This window comes from Ptychodera flava, chromosome 13, assembly GCF_041260155.1.
Source record: "Ptychodera flava strain L36383 chromosome 13, AS_Pfla_20210202, whole genome shotgun sequence".
NCBI classification, from domain to species: Eukaryota; Metazoa; Hemichordata; class Enteropneusta; family Ptychoderidae; genus Ptychodera; species Ptychodera flava.
In genome coordinates, this window is record NC_091940.1 from 16,645,500 (window position 1) to 16,661,189 (window position 15,690).

A 15,690-nucleotide genomic window follows, 5' to 3' on the forward strand; every position below is an offset into this window, starting at 1 on the left:
GGTGCTATGTCGAACTAATTTGGCCCTGGCCAAATTTGCCTGTGTGAATAGAGTATTTGTTATTAACTGATGATACTGTCTGGAAAATAATTACAATTGAGTGTTGGGAACTCCTTTACTTAGAATGTCTATTTCCTTTACTGTCATTGGTTTAATGTAACCACTATAAATGCACAACCACTGGCACCACACACAAACAACTTCAGAAAAAAATTTCAACTTTTTATTACATTATGATGATACATTTCAATTGGGACCAATACAGTCTCCTGGACACATGCACATTTCATGTATATACTGACAAACTTTGGTTTGGCCTTGCTGCAAAAGCCACTTCATCTTCTGATTCGCTAGTCAGTGATATGGTCTGCTTGAATATAAAAAAAGCAACCACATATACAGTAATCTACCAGAGTTCTGTAGTGAAAATAAGTGATAAGTGTAAATTCGTAAAGTACCTGTATGTGGAGATACAAAGCAATGCTACATATACCCAGCCCTTTCTCAGAGGAGACAAAGTCCTCAGCTGACACCCAAGACATCTGGTTTGAAGTCGGCAATCGTAATAATCATACTAATATCTAATCCAGAAATTAAAAGAGGATTCGAAATGAAAGGGACAACGCAGGTATGCTGCTACGAAACTTATCTGGTTTCCACATTTATGCAATCGAGCTACTTTGTATCAACTTTGAAAGACTTTGATGTATGGATACAACTTGTACACTGGATCAGGATAAATTCATGAAAGAAAGCTGCCAAACAGTAGCCATATTGGATCGCTTCATCAAACAAACTGGTTTGCCCTAAATATTGCTATGTGATTTTTATTTACCGTGGAAACACAGACTCTTCAATGAAACGAAGATTACAATGACTGACACTATTTGAGAAACTGGTTGAAATGCAAATGTACCCATCAGCTTCATATCTGCTGTAGAATCTCTATGGCCTCTATACAGTCAACTTCTCTTTCACATAGATGTTGGGATACGCCAAACATTTTCTGGGCCTCGGAACTACTTTTTAGGTGAGCTGTTACAAGGGATTACAGGACTCGAAAAAATATTCAAAGAACATTTCGACAGAATGGCACAACAAATACATGACTGCAGAGACTTGTCTGCCTTCTGCCTTCAATGCTTTCCTACACACAGTGACATGCATGTCTACGTTTTAAAACACACTCCTCGTACCAAATTCAACAAAACTTGGACGATTCCGAAATATCTCAGAACTGTCCACTCTTTCTACTATCTTGAATTTGGCAGGCAGGGAAATTGAGTGGGAGATATCTAGCATGACATTCTGAACTCACGAATCATGCATTGAGTAATGGTGCAACCTTGTATACAGAGCTCCCCTAAATCTGTATCTTCACTCTGACATTTATCTTTGAAACTCAGTCATACAGACTTGAAAATTGACAAACACAATAATGCCAACTTCTTTCTCTTGCACTTTTATTGAAAGCTTTGCAGAATTCCTTTGAAACATTATCCCACCAAGGTCATGTGTGACCACCAGGTCAAGTTGGTAAAAACCAGAGAGGTACAGAATGTCCCACATGTTGCATTTTGACAAAAACTGAAATATTTGAAGGCCCTTGACATCAGAGATACAGTAAAAATGAGGTTTTTTAAGTGCTAAATCAGACATATTATACCATGCATGTCACATGAGGGGAAAACGATCACAGAAGGGAAACTGGCTGTAGGTTTTGACTTAAAACCCTTTCACCACCATGGTTTTTGTCCCAATCCATTGTTTTCTATGGTAAAGTTGGACCTGTATACAGGGAACTGGGGGTGAAAGGGTTAATAACGCTTTTTTACAGACTCTGCTGATGGGGAAGTGATAGGCCTGGCAATATCAGCGTCAATCTTTCAAGTGTCCCTAACTTGCAGAGCACATATCACTCATTAAATATTTATAAGTTCTCGCATGGATCTGAAGTGCCTATGTGTGACTTCAATACAGTTCTTCAAATCAAAAATCAAATACAAAATAAATTTCAAATGACGGCAGAACCTTACCAAGTAAATGCTATGAACTTATATATCGCACAGACAGTACCATGCATTGCAAATTGTCCTGTGTCACACTTGCAATAAACAACTTTCTCAGAAAAATCACTTTTTTTCTCAGATTACTTCATTTTTTTACAACATACAATCATCTACTATAAACTATTACTTTTACTTAATATACGCTTTTGTTTCACAGAATATCTACAATACTTGAAACAATTTCTTTTTGCTAAGTGGGAAGTATAAAAATTTCAGATGAATGAGAAAAAAAAAAGACAAAATAAAAATTCAAAAAAATCTCCTTTGTAACTTGTTCTGTCTTTATGAAGATGTACAGTACAGTAGAGAATATTGAAGCCTTTACAGTGAAGAATAGGACATTTAAAAAGTTGGGGGTTCATCACTTTGTCTCCTGAACGATGACATACAAGCATCAATCACATCAGCATGCACTCTCTGATGTCTTCATGAAATAATCTAGAATTCATCTCCTTGCCCTTCTTTATCTGGGGAACCCTCCTTTTGTTTTGCTTTGTTCTGTTTCTCACCATTGGCCTTGTACAGTCAAGCCGGTCCATATCACTACTTTTAGGCTGTGAAACCAATCATCATATTTTGTAAGTTTAAATTTTTTTATTTGTTTTTATGCATTTGTTTAAGATCTCCATTTTTCTTTTATCCACTAACATTTTTGTACTTCTAAAGCTTTTCAACATTTTTACACAATAGTCCAATTTTCTTTGTTCACTAGTTTCTATCTTTGCTGTATACTGATTTGTTGTGTTTTTTGATTCCTGATGCTTTCCTGCGCGGAACAGAAACATTTCAGTATATTTACAAAATCTATTTTGGAACAGAGTCTAGTTTTTTCTTCAACTCAATACAACTCTCAAGATTCTCTGCTACCTGTGATACCTAGCACTGTAGTTGGACTGGCACTACTTTTAATAATGTTGGTGTGTGACTGGAGCTGGACACATTCAAAGAAGTTTTCCATTTCTCCAGCCTGAAAGACCCCCTGAACCTTTCGTTGACATCCCTGGCTTCTCCTCTATGCTATTTCACCCCTTTTGTCTGGCACCATGTAAAAAGTTGATAAAATCAGTAAAAGCGTGAAAATGGCACAATGACAGCACATGTGACAATAATTTATCATGGTAAACTTGCAATTCTTAACACTTCCAGCTATTTACATTTTTGAATCACTGAATTTTCTTTTTGTTTTCGTTACCTGTCATAATGCAGTGATTCTGATAATATGAATTAACATAATTGCCCCTGTGACTTTCAGGCAAAAAGTGAGAGCAGAGAAACACAGTCACAGAATTGATTTCATCTCTGCTGACTTTCCCTCCCGTTCTGCTTCCCCCCCTTCCCCCCATCCCTCATGAATCCAGAAAAACCTCAGCTTCAGATTGCCAGGTTAAAGTTAGATCTATTTACACATTTAAAGAGTAAGTTTGGTTCTATTATCCTTCCTGTCCGAAATCGTCCGTGAACTTCTTAAGTTTGTCCAGGTCGGCATCGTTCACTGTTGGTTTAGTGCTGGACAGGGATCGCAGCATGTCACTCTGTGAAAAAAAAATAGAAGACAGAAGTTGTAAGATTATCTCAGCAGTGTGCACCCAAGTTTTCAACGCCCCTTCACCACTATGGTTTGGTCCAAACCAAACGTTATCAATGGTGAGTGTGGACCTGCTAACAGGAAGATGGGGGTGAACAAGGTTAAGTTTTCAAAACTCTGCAAGTAAATTTATGAATATCTACAGATTCCAAAGAGACAGCACCACACCTATACGTGTAATATATAACACTTTCTGGGTACAAAAGAAAATACTGATGGGTTTCTTTGCATGTCATATTGGCTGAGAGTGGAAACTGGAACCCTTGTGTTCCGTGCCCCTGAGCTTTTGAAGATTTGTTTGGTTTAACATCAGTACCTGTATTCACATTTTTGGCGTAACATTTTACCTATATTTAAGTATGGCTGAGATTCTTGCATTGGTACGATATTGATGTACAGCAAAACGATTGAAAATTTCACTGTGTTTGACCAGTAAAACTGCACATTCTGTATCTGCGACACTGCTTTACCAAGACTGATAAAGATTACACCTTATCCCGTTAAGTTCACAAATCACCATCAATGTTGACTGGTTAAAAGCAGTGAGGTATAACATGTACCATATACTGCATTTTAAACATAGACTTCAACACTCGAAGGCCCTGAAAACATACATACTGTGAGCATGACTTTTACTGACTAAACCTACTGTAACATGCCATGCAAATTAGGTGAAAATATGTACAGAATTTACCTCAACAGCTGATTTATACCGACTTGGCAGATCGGGGCATGATACGCCTGGCAGGGATAAAGGTTAATCTTTCCGTGTTGAAAGTAGTTGAAATTACTGGGAAAATTCCACACATGATACATCAAAACTCATACAAGCATGATATCAACTGACTAGCACATTTCATTGTCCTCTAAACGATAGATGTGGCCCTGTATTAAATGAGATGGTGAATAATTCCAGCGACAATTTCACTTTGAACTTACCATTGTAACAACAGGTTCTAAGAGTTTTTCACCGGGTACATCCATCCATGTCATTGCAATAGCACCTGGCGCTCCAGGTGAACATGGTTCTAGTAAATCATCTACGATCTCATTGGGGTCTGATCGGGATGGCCCACGGACCTAGGAGTAAACAACATCTAAAGCGTCACCAAAATATAATTTTCAGTAATATTAGAATGTAGTTGATTTTCAGAGTGTCATTATGGCATGTTTTGGAAATAGGTACAAGCAGAAAATCAAACAAATTATAACATATAATTCCAATGAAGCAAGGATGTTGAAAATAGCCAGCAGCAGGCAAAGACAACAGGCTGTCTGCTAAAATTTACAGGCTGTGAAAATTATTAGTTTCCTTAAAATCTGGGACATTTTGTACAAATTGTATGTGGTCACACACTACTTGTAACCTTTTGCCACCTGCAACCAAAATTTTCTACATCCCTGCTGAAGGCATTGATGCTATGTTCTTCAAACACTGTAAAGTGACAATAAGGTGTTATTGTAACATTCTCCCTTTTAACAAGTCATTGACAATGACATAGTCCCCACTTGTAATAGGACTATTAGTCTTGATGGGGCAGGGAAATGTGGTCATTAAGAAGTATCACTGGAGTGTATAAGTTCACATCTATGGGCACATAGGTTTATGTCATTTTTCCCAATTTATAACAAGAGGCATGTCTAAGTTATGGTTCTAAATCGGGAAAAAAGATCAGACCTCTAGCTGTGTTGGCCAGCCAAGAAATACATATGTGCATAATAAATGAGGTACGAGATGTGAAATCTGAAGGTCTAATATCCTATCAAAATTGAAGCTTATAGAACTTGTGGTTACTGAGTTATGCATATATATGTATAATCAAGGTCTAAGGTCATCAAGGTCACGTGACATTTTGAAAAAAAATTGTATTGCTAAGTTATCCCTATATACCAAAAATCAGACCTCTAGCTCTATTGGCTCGCTCAAAATTAGATATGCACATAATTGATGAGGTACAATATGTGGCGTCATAAGGTGTCCCATCATACCATATATGAAAGGTTTGGCACTTGTGGTTACTGAGTTGTGGACAAATATGTATATTTGAGGTCCAAGATCACCGAGGTCACGTGACATTTTGTCAAAAAAATTGTATTGCAAAGTTATCCCTATATACCAAAAATCAGACCTTTAGCTCGATTGGCTTGCTCAAAATTAGATATGTGCATAATGAATGAGGTACAATATGTGGCGTCATAAGCTGTCCCATCATACATACAATAAGAAGGGTGAAGCACTTGTGGTTACTGAGCTATGGACAAATATGTATATTTGAGGTCAAAGGTCACCAAGGTCATGTGACATTTTGTCAAAAAAATTGTATTGCTAAATCATCCCTATATACCAAATATCAGACCTCTAGCTCGATTGGCTTGCTCAAAATTAGATATGTGCATAATTAATGAGGTACAATATGTGGCGTCATAAGCTGTCCCATCATACCATATATGAAGGGTGTAGCACTTGTGGTTACTGAGTTATGGACAAATATATATATTTGAGGTCAAAGGTCACCAAGGTCACGTGACATTTTGTCAAAATATCTGAGATATCTGCGTGAACGGATGGACTCACGGACGGACATGACCCAATCTATAAGCCCCCTGGACTTCATCCATGGGGACTAAAAAACTGTGTCACTGCATCCTTTTTGCAATATGAATACGATGAGAAACTAAATTTTTATTTTTCTTGGCCTTATACATGGGAGTCTATGGACTGCCTTATACATGGGAGTCTATGGACTGCCTTATACATGGGAGTCTATGGACTGCCTTATACATGGGAGTCTATGGAGACTGCCTTATACATGGGAGTCTATGGAGGTGAAAACTAAAAAGTCCTCTAACACGGCCAAATTTGATCGCATTGTGAAACAAATCGACGTGCATCTGTATGGGGTAGGGTACTATCCTTGTGCAAAGTTTGAAAGAAATTGACCAGGGCATGTCTGAGATATCTGCATTTACGGACGGACGGACGGACGGACGGACGGACGGACGGACATGACCAAACCTATAAGTCCCCCCGGACAGTGTCCGTGGGGACTAATAAGCGTCGTACTTTGGACCAGACTCATTGTTATCAAGGGTAATTTTGGACTCTTAAACAGGGAATCAGGTGTGAACAGGTTCAATGCTACACACTGGCACATATACTTTGCAATGTGTCCACTTCACATACAAGGCCTCCTGGTTCTTTAAGTTTGAGTCAGACTTCATAATTCAATATATATTTGCCCTCAGCTTGTGGTAATATTTCGAAGTACAACTTAGTAATTCACTTTGAAGTAATAAGATGATTTGCCAAACAGCAGCTTTTTCATTTCTACTCACCCTTCTGAAATGAGTTGCCGACTGGACTTTTCTTACAGGCTGCATCAGGGCATCACGGACAACTATACTGATATCAGCCCCAGAGTACCCATTTGACCTCTGACCTAGCTCTTTATAGTCCTTCTCGTTGAGGTTGCAAGGCGTCTCCCCCATGTGAATTCTGAACATGTCTGTCCTTGCATGGGATTCAGGCAGTGGGATGTAAATTCTCTTTTCAAATCTATCGTTGGGAAAGATGGGAGAGAAAAACTTGCTAAGATTACTAAGGGTTCCTGTGTGTGGAGAATATTTCTGAGAAATTTACAGAAAATATCAAATCTGTTGACTGAATGTACACTGAATGCAGTATTCAGGCAATTTTGAGAAATTTTCATAATGGTGGAGCAACACTGCTGTGGGGTGAAAAAGGTGAGAAAAATGAGCCTCTTTTGAACGAAGTTCTAGAAACATTGCACTAAAGAGACAACTTGATTTGCAACTTGGTAGAATGTAGTACGCATTGCTTTTAACTCTTTCCTATGCTGGGTCTATGCCACATCACTCATATACCCATAATGCTCTTTTCTCTGCAAAATCCTAGATTGAAAGAGATATTTTTCAGGACCCTAAAAAAGTACATTTGCAGACATTGCTGGTTACATACATTCACACAAACTAGTTAGTCTGAATCTGAACACATATTAAATAAAATTCAAATTAATAAATTTAGATAAAATTAAATTTCATTGAAGTGGAATTTTCACTCATGATAGTGAGTCTTTTGATATGACAATTCTTCAACAGTCCTGGAGCACCTACACACAATTTTCAAGTTCACACATCCAAATTACCTTCTCCTAATTGCAGCATCAAGAACCCATGGAATATTGGTTGCACCTAGGACTAACACCTTGTCTGTATCTGTGCCCACTCCTGCAATGGAAGACAAATTCAAGTTTGAGCAACAATTGTACATGTTCAAACAGTGTACTACTCTAGCCTTACACGCTGGGATGCATCTGCAAATGCAATCGGTGAACTTGACATCTCACATCAGAAAAGGCAAGTCCCATGTTAATCACACAGCATAGTATGTCAACATGTAAGGCTGTTACAATTTCTGGTTAGCTTATAGTATACGGTAATCTTCACAAAGACTTGCACCTTTGGGTCATGTATGACTGTCAGTGTTTGGATTGCAAAGTTGCAAAGCTTTGACTGCTGCGATATAAAATGACTCTTTGCAGGCATGTCTGACCTGCACACATCCCAGCAGTAATACTGCTCTTTGAGTGCGCATGCCAGTATAATTCTCTGAGAGGACTTGATGATGATATCACATAGTCTGAAATCCAAATTCAGTACCACTTAGAATAGACCTCAATAGACACATATTCTGTACTGTAACATATCACAATGCATATTCAATTATGGGACACAATCCCTGGTTCCACTCCAGAGCAAAGCCTTTTCTCCAATTGTAGCATTCACAGAGTCCATACACTCAAAGTCACTTACAATTTAAGGACTTACCAGGACTTTTTCAGCAAATACCAAATACCATTTTCCACTATCATTTTTATGATATATCATTTTACATGTCATTTTTACGATATTAAAACTGATAATACTGCCATTTTAGAAAACTGGGGGTGGATTATCAATTTTCCAGGACTTTCCAGCACAGCTCAATTTCAAGGACTTTTCCAAGACTTTTCCAGGAGGCTTTAAAATTCAAGGACTTCCAAGGACTTTCCAAGAGTGTATGGACCTTGCATTTACTATGGCATACAAACCTTGCATGTTGACAAGGAACTCTGTTTTTATTCGTCTGGCTGCTTCGCTTTCATTTTCGCTTCGTGAACTGCACAGGGAATCTACTTCATCAATGAAGATGATGGATGGCTGGTGTTCTCGTGCCAACTCAAACAAATTCTTGACTAATCTGTGATGAAAGAGTGACAACATCTCAGTAAGCAAACCACAAGGAAGATGATAAACATCTTGCAAGTTCTTTAAGGTGGCGGTAAAGGCTAGAGCGTCAGTTATAAACTTCAATAAAATTATTAAAACATAAAAGTAGTCAACATTCTCTGTGGAATAAAAAAAACTAGACATTTGGGGTCATAGGCATTGCAGAGTTATAGCCTGTTGAAACTTCTGAAAAACTGACCAAATAAGAGGAAGTTGGGGAGTCCTTAGTGTATTAACTATGGTAGAGGTCCCCTAGCTTTTAAAAAAATGTTTGAAAAGGGAAAGTCATTTTTTACTGTTTTTCAGGAAAGTTTGACAAGGCAGTGCTTGCATTCAGAATGCGTGACTGCTATTGTAAATGCATTTTTAGATTCTTTGAGTGTCAAAGAGGTGTCAAAAGTGAGATTAACCAAAAAGACTGCTCTGTGACTTCAAAAGAGGGGTGCAAATATGGCTTGTTTTCAACATTTTTGACAGAATAACAGTTTTCCTACATAATTTTATACCAATTTAATCCAACCTTTGAAATGAGATATGGACATGGAATTTTTACAACCTATTAACAAGGTTACAGATAAGATTTGTACGGCACAATTTTCCTGTATTTGAAGTACTTTTTGAAAAATCACATTTTGAAATTTGAAAGAATTTTTAATAATTTTTTGATATGTAAACTAATGTAAAGTCATAAAAACAAATTTTATTTACAAATCCTACCGTACAAATCTTACAATTAATAGTGTCAACATATTTATAACTAATTTGGTAATATTAATACTATCCAATTATTATTAAATTCAAATATGGAACAAAATATGAAAAATTAAATTTTAATATTGATTGGTGTCATATTTCAAAATCATGGCTACAAATATACATTTTTTATATTCTTTGGAGAAAGTATTAACTAAGGGAGTTATCCTGAAAATTTGAACTAAATATCTGATTCTAACACTTGAAACTTGACATTAACTCTGAGAAAAGAATTTGTGCAAAAATAGCCTTTACCGCTACCTTAATCCTACCTGATTTCTCAGTAGATCCATCATGTCATCTAAAGTGTTAGCAATTTGTATGTTACATCGGGATTCAATTAAGTGTGACACAATACAATGGGCAAGGGCAGGACATTTTGCCAACCTGAATGATAATTTAACTGTATTAGTCACCTTATTCCTTACAGATATTTTTTCAATATTGTAAATATTATAATAATCCTGTACGATGGAAAAAAAAAATTTGATCCAGTAAAATATTAAACATCATACAAATTGGAAACAACAAACACGACTTCATTTCACGGAAATTTGAAAATCCTTTTTTTTATTTTGTAGGATTGTTTGTGGACTTACTTTTCACTTTCTCCTAGCCATTTTGACATCAAATCTGATGATGACACCGCAAAGAATGTGGAGTTTCCTGCTTCTCTGGCCACTGCCTTTGCTAAGTAAGACTTGCCAGTACCCGGTGGCTATAAAGCATAACACAGAAGACAAACGGTCATTCAAAACGAATGTTATCAATGCATTTGCTGTCTCTCTCTCTGGAGTTGGTCTCGCAGTCTGTACAAATTGAACATTAATTGTTTGACAAATGTGTACACAGCAAGTGGTGATATCATTCTGGCTTTGAATTTTTTTAAAACTTACTAGCGGTGAATTGTCAATTTCACTTGCACTAAATTTCAAATAATTGTACCAATACTTTGTCCCTTTTTTGTTATATAATCAAGTAAGTTTAAAACAGACAGCAAAAGTTGCATGTGTATTAGAGTACAGCTGAAGGGGGAAAAGAGTGGATTTTAGCAAAGACTACATCTTGTCAGAATAAAGGACTACTATCACATGTTAAGTGTTGCGAAATGTTAGATCAAGAATATTTTTGTCTTTTCTGCAGATCTTGGTCATCTGAAAAACTTTGATTTTGGAACATTTTCCATAACCTTGGCCACCATCAAATTATTCTCCATTACATGATCTCTTACAAGTAGCATGGCTGATGCTAATTATGTTGAAGTGGAGATCACAGACTGCCTCACAAAACAAATGTTTATTTGGTGTTGGCCATCTGCATCCCTTTAGAACATGTTTGCTTGCTAAGCACAGCAGTATTTCAAAGTTTTGTTCTTATATTTGAGAAGAAGATAGATACAAGTTTAGATTGGAAAAGTTTTCAGAGCTGATTCCCCCTCACCCTGACAACAAATTAACTTGCTATGCACAGCAGGCAAGAGGAGTTTACGAGCCCCGTCATTACTTTTTTGCAGTCTTTTGCAGTCTTTCACGTCCTTATATCACTATGAGACGAAGTGCTGAGGAACAGGATTCAAATATTCATTAAAGACAAGGTGATGTAGAAAGTTGCTAGAGTACTCACTCCAAAGAGGAGAATTCCTCTCCAAGGTTTCCTGTTACCAGAAAATAAATGAGGAAATTTGATTGGAAGAATGACTGCCTCTTTAAGAGCTTCTTTAGCACTTTCTAATCCAGCCACATCCTCCCATCTGACATTTGGTTTCTCCATAACGATGGCGCTCTGTAACTGGCCTTGTAATTTCTTTGTCTCTGGATTGTCAGAGTCGCTGTCGGAGCTGTTGTCATCTTTCCTGTGTAGTGTGAAGAATGAACACAACTTTCATTAACCTGTTCACCCCTGCTTATAGTAAGCAGGTCCACAATGCCTATTGATAACAATTGGTTTGGGCTAAACCATCATATTGATTGAGTCAAAGTGGTGTTGCACTCAACCAACATACTTTATATATATATATATATATATATATATATATATATATATATATATATATATATATATATATATATATATATATATATATATATATATATATATATATATATATATATATATATATATATATTCAAAAAGCAGAGAAAATACATTTACACTTTTTCTCACCAAACTTAACTTATGATCACTTGTCATACTAAAAGGTAAACCTACCATAGGTTAGAAAATTACTGAAAATTAAATGATAATCTTGATTTTGATTGTGAGCTACTTTACACCTTGATTTCATAGGAAGCTTTTCTTGTTATAAAAGCAAAACTTCAAACTGGCAAGTTGAAACTGAAAGTTCAACATATGTGGAAACATGATTCGTAGGCCATGCTGCTGTACAACCACAGTTATATTGGTGGTTCCCAATGAGTTCAAGTCAGCTCACATCACCATTGATACATATTTGGTCTTGTAATATTTACCATAATACAGATAGATTTGTGCCAGTTCAAACAGAGGAAGGTCACACATCATATGTTAGGTACATGAGAGAAAATTCAGTATGTGTTTGTGACTTCAGAAAGCAACCACATTTTACAAGTGTTGCATAAGTACTTCTAGCAGTATTTTTCTATACAATGCATAATCTTGATTGCTTAAAACGATTCTTGTGATTCAGATTTCTAAATAATCATTAGGTACAAGTTAGCCTTTGAACCCTGACCTTGAGATGACCTATGACTCTTCATCCATTGAACAGGATTGAAATTCATTATGGACTTGACGCACTCTTTACTGCCGATACATACAACATGGCTTTGGTGGGCTACAGAATAAACAACAAACGCATAAGTTACCCTTTATTTCCGTCCGATGAATTTGAGGAACTTTTCATAGGCTTCTTTTTGTCATTTGACTTGCCCTTCTTCTTCCTTAGATACTCTTTCAGTTGTTCAGCCCTCTCTAGATACTGCATACACTTGCCACGTATACTCTCTTTGGATTTTTCACCCTGTGCTTCATCTGTGAACAGAAAGGAAGAATGAAAGTATAGTTTGGAATGCAATGAGAGGAAAGATCATCCTACGACAATGAATTGATGATTGAGGACATGAACAAACCATATCTGGTGATACATTACTTTCAGTATATTCCTTCACCTGCCAAGTTCATATTTAACTATCAGATCCAAGACTGTTAAAACTAGTGAAGCAAAACATGTCCCATATGGTGCATTTTCACAAAGACTTGAAGATATTAAGGTCCTTGAAGACAGATACAGTATACATGATTTTTAAAGACTTAAGCTGCTATAACATACCAAGCCAAGTGGGTGAAAATACATATAGTTTTGGCTAAATACCGCTTTTTACTGACTTGGCAGATGGGGAAGCGATGCTGTCTGGCAGGTAAAGGATAAGTTGTTGAACTTACATTTTATGCAATGAAGGAAATATTCCACTCCATGCTCATACAGCCTCAGTGCTTCTTCATAATTCTTGTTTTTGTCCTCCTCCGTTGCCTTTGTCACCAGTTCAATTGCTTTCTGTAGGAAAGCATACAATGCATTAGGCATATAGATGACAGATACCAAATGACTGCCCATAACAATAAATGAGATAGTTGAACATCGCAGTTAATAACAATGGCTGTTGTTTCAGGAATATTTCATTTCACTTTCAGAAGAACTACAGGTGAACTACAGGTTTGCGAGATTTGGTGGACTTTGTAGATTTTGTCCCTGTTTAGTAGACTACTTAAGACTGAAAGAAGAACATAGAATATGCCAGCACATTCATGATTTTTTTGTAAACTTCTAAACCATCATTGGAGAAACTTAGATTGTCATCATTCGTGACATTTAATTTTTGTAGCATGTAAAACGCTAGACCCATTAATATGTCTGCATTTTCCACCGACAAATTTAAATATCACTGAATCATTACATTTAGCAAACGTGAACTGCTACATCATGAGAAATATTGAATGGTCTCGCATGTTTGTTCACAGTTCCTTCATCATGATGGATTGAGTCTGGTTTGTTGAATGAACTTTCTAGGGTCATGATATACTGACAAATAAGCCATACTTCTTTCAAAGGTAGCAGGCCTTCAGCTCATTTAAACTGGTTACAACAGTTTGCTTTCGATAAATATGCCAAGTGATACATGTAAGTTAACCATAGACAGCAGAGCAGCCATGTTATACCGAAATACTTATGGAGCTGACCGTTGTCACATTGTCACATACTTATTCATATATCTTTTCCACTCCTCAAAAGTAGAATTTTATGATTATGTTGTTGACTGGTGCATTTCAAGCAATGACCGTGACTAGTATTACTTGCGAAACGGTAAGGGTACTGTGATCTAAACACTGTGTCACATATACAATTGGTCAAATCTACACCTGTTATTGGTGGATAAAATATCACTAGTTTCAAGTATACTATCACGGTATTTAAGGCATGACCCAGGACTGGGCTTTTGCAGGTCACTTCATTTTACACAAGTTGTTACAAATGAGTCAACGTCGGTGAGGACCCAAATGAATCTCGGAATTTCACATTATAAGATGATATGATCTTGCGAGTGAAAGGATTGTTATGGAATTGTGTAATAGTTGGTGTATCAATTTTTTAAAGTCCGCATCGAATACATGTCGGACAGTGTGACAGCGACAGTCTCTGTCACTTTGAGTCAAACCATGGTCAACCTGAGGGCTTCCGACAGGCTGGAGTTGCTGCGGTTGACACAGAGCGCTGTGATAGATAGAGGGACCGTGCACAGAGAAAGTTATGTTCGCAATGCTTCCTACTCCCTCGTTGTTTACAAATCCTATCTCATGTTTTGAAAATGAGGGTTGAAGACATTACAGGTCAAATAAAATGCCGTCATTTCGAATTACCAATGCTGAACAGTCATGTGTATTTTCGTCACACTTCTTCCGGATTGAAGATGCACAATTTTGTCCGGAGCGATGTTTACGTTTGCAACGGACATACACTCCTTTCTTTGGTTAAGATTGGCGCAGATGGATTTTACTTACTTGCATTTTCGGGGACGTCATATTTGCAATTACGAATTTTGGGAGAAATCTCCCTATCCAGTATCCTAGAACCGAAGGTGTGAGCCGTATATAGTTCGCGAGCAGTGAAATGGGAAAATGGCGACGATCACTCCTGCTCTGACGTACTGTCACGTGATTTTACATCGGCCCATAATGCAATACTCTGTGAGTCAGGTTCACCTGTCTGACGCCTGATGCGAGTTCATACCTCACCTGACCTGCCAGTTTATCAGAAGAAAAAAGCATCGTTCACAAAGTATTCCAAATACTGAGGGAAAATAAAAAACCACCCTGTAATATATAAGGGGATGGAAAACTGCTAAAATATGTATAACTTGAAAAATGATATCAAGGCCCATCTTCTGAACTTTCAACCGACTCGGAGTTCTCAGCTGTCGATTGGTTAAGCTTATCTCTCGAAATACTTAACTTGTGTCAAGTTGTAGACGTCTTATATCTGAGGAATAGAACGGATCAAACAGATTTGTTTCAAATCCATGCGGCAAAAATGAGAAAAAAAGAATCAAATTGATGTATGCTAAGCTATCCTCATGGACCAACGTAACATATGCGTTCATTATTTCATCACTGAAATTATATGTATAAACTTATGATGCCAAGTATTAATTGCTGACGTCTTGTCGTCTGCCTGGCACTCCCAAATCACGTCACACGCAAAAAAAGTATATCACGTCATCAACAGAAATAATTTGTCGAGTTATGACTTTAAGAAGTACGAATATGCGCAAGAATGGTTGAGTGGAATTACCCGGACCGAAACATGGGATATGCAATCCGTAAATATATGGAATCATGGCACACTGCACATGGAGCCAGAAAAATAAACTTCATATACTTTTAAAAATTCTGAAGAAGTAACAACATAGCAAACTATACGTGGCTTTCAAAGGATAGCAGATTCCAACGCGCACATTGCTA

The 15,690-nt window shown here is 37.1% G+C and overlaps 1 protein-coding gene across 1 annotated transcript; it reads right to left on the reverse strand.

Annotated features, from left to right (window-relative positions):
- Nucleotides 1-201: 201 nt before the first annotated feature.
- Nucleotides 202-14,961, reverse strand: LOC139147598 (vacuolar protein sorting-associated protein 4-like). Its single transcript, XM_070718746.1, has 11 exons — nt 14,731-14,961; nt 13,117-13,228; nt 12,540-12,705; nt 11,320-11,548; nt 10,296-10,414; nt 8,766-8,914; nt 7,821-7,902; nt 6,991-7,210; nt 4,594-4,734; nt 1,826-3,601; nt 202-1,733 (listed from the first exon to the last, which is right to left on the reverse strand). Exons 1-10 carry the CDS (start codon nt 14,749-14,751, stop codon nt 3,500-3,502), a joined length of 1,341 nt encoding a protein of 446 aa, XP_070574847.1. The 5' UTR covers nt 14,752-14,961; the 3' UTR covers nt 202-1,733; nt 1,826-3,499.
- Between the last annotated feature and the right edge of the window lie 729 nt (nt 14,962-15,690).

Bases quoted from the DNA above. Each gene is read 5' to 3' on its own strand.
- LOC139147598 (XM_070718746.1), bottom strand. From the start codon at position 14,751: ATGACGTCCCCGAAAATGCAA. The intron at 8,915-10,295 runs GTAAGTCCACAA...CTTTCATCACAG, and splicing joins TGGCTAGGAGAAAGTGAAAA to ATTAGTCAAGAATTTGTTTG. The intron at 4,735-6,990 runs GTGAGTAGAAAT...GTTTACTCCTAG, and splicing joins CGGCAACTCATTTCAGAAGG to GTCCGTGGGCCATCCCGATC.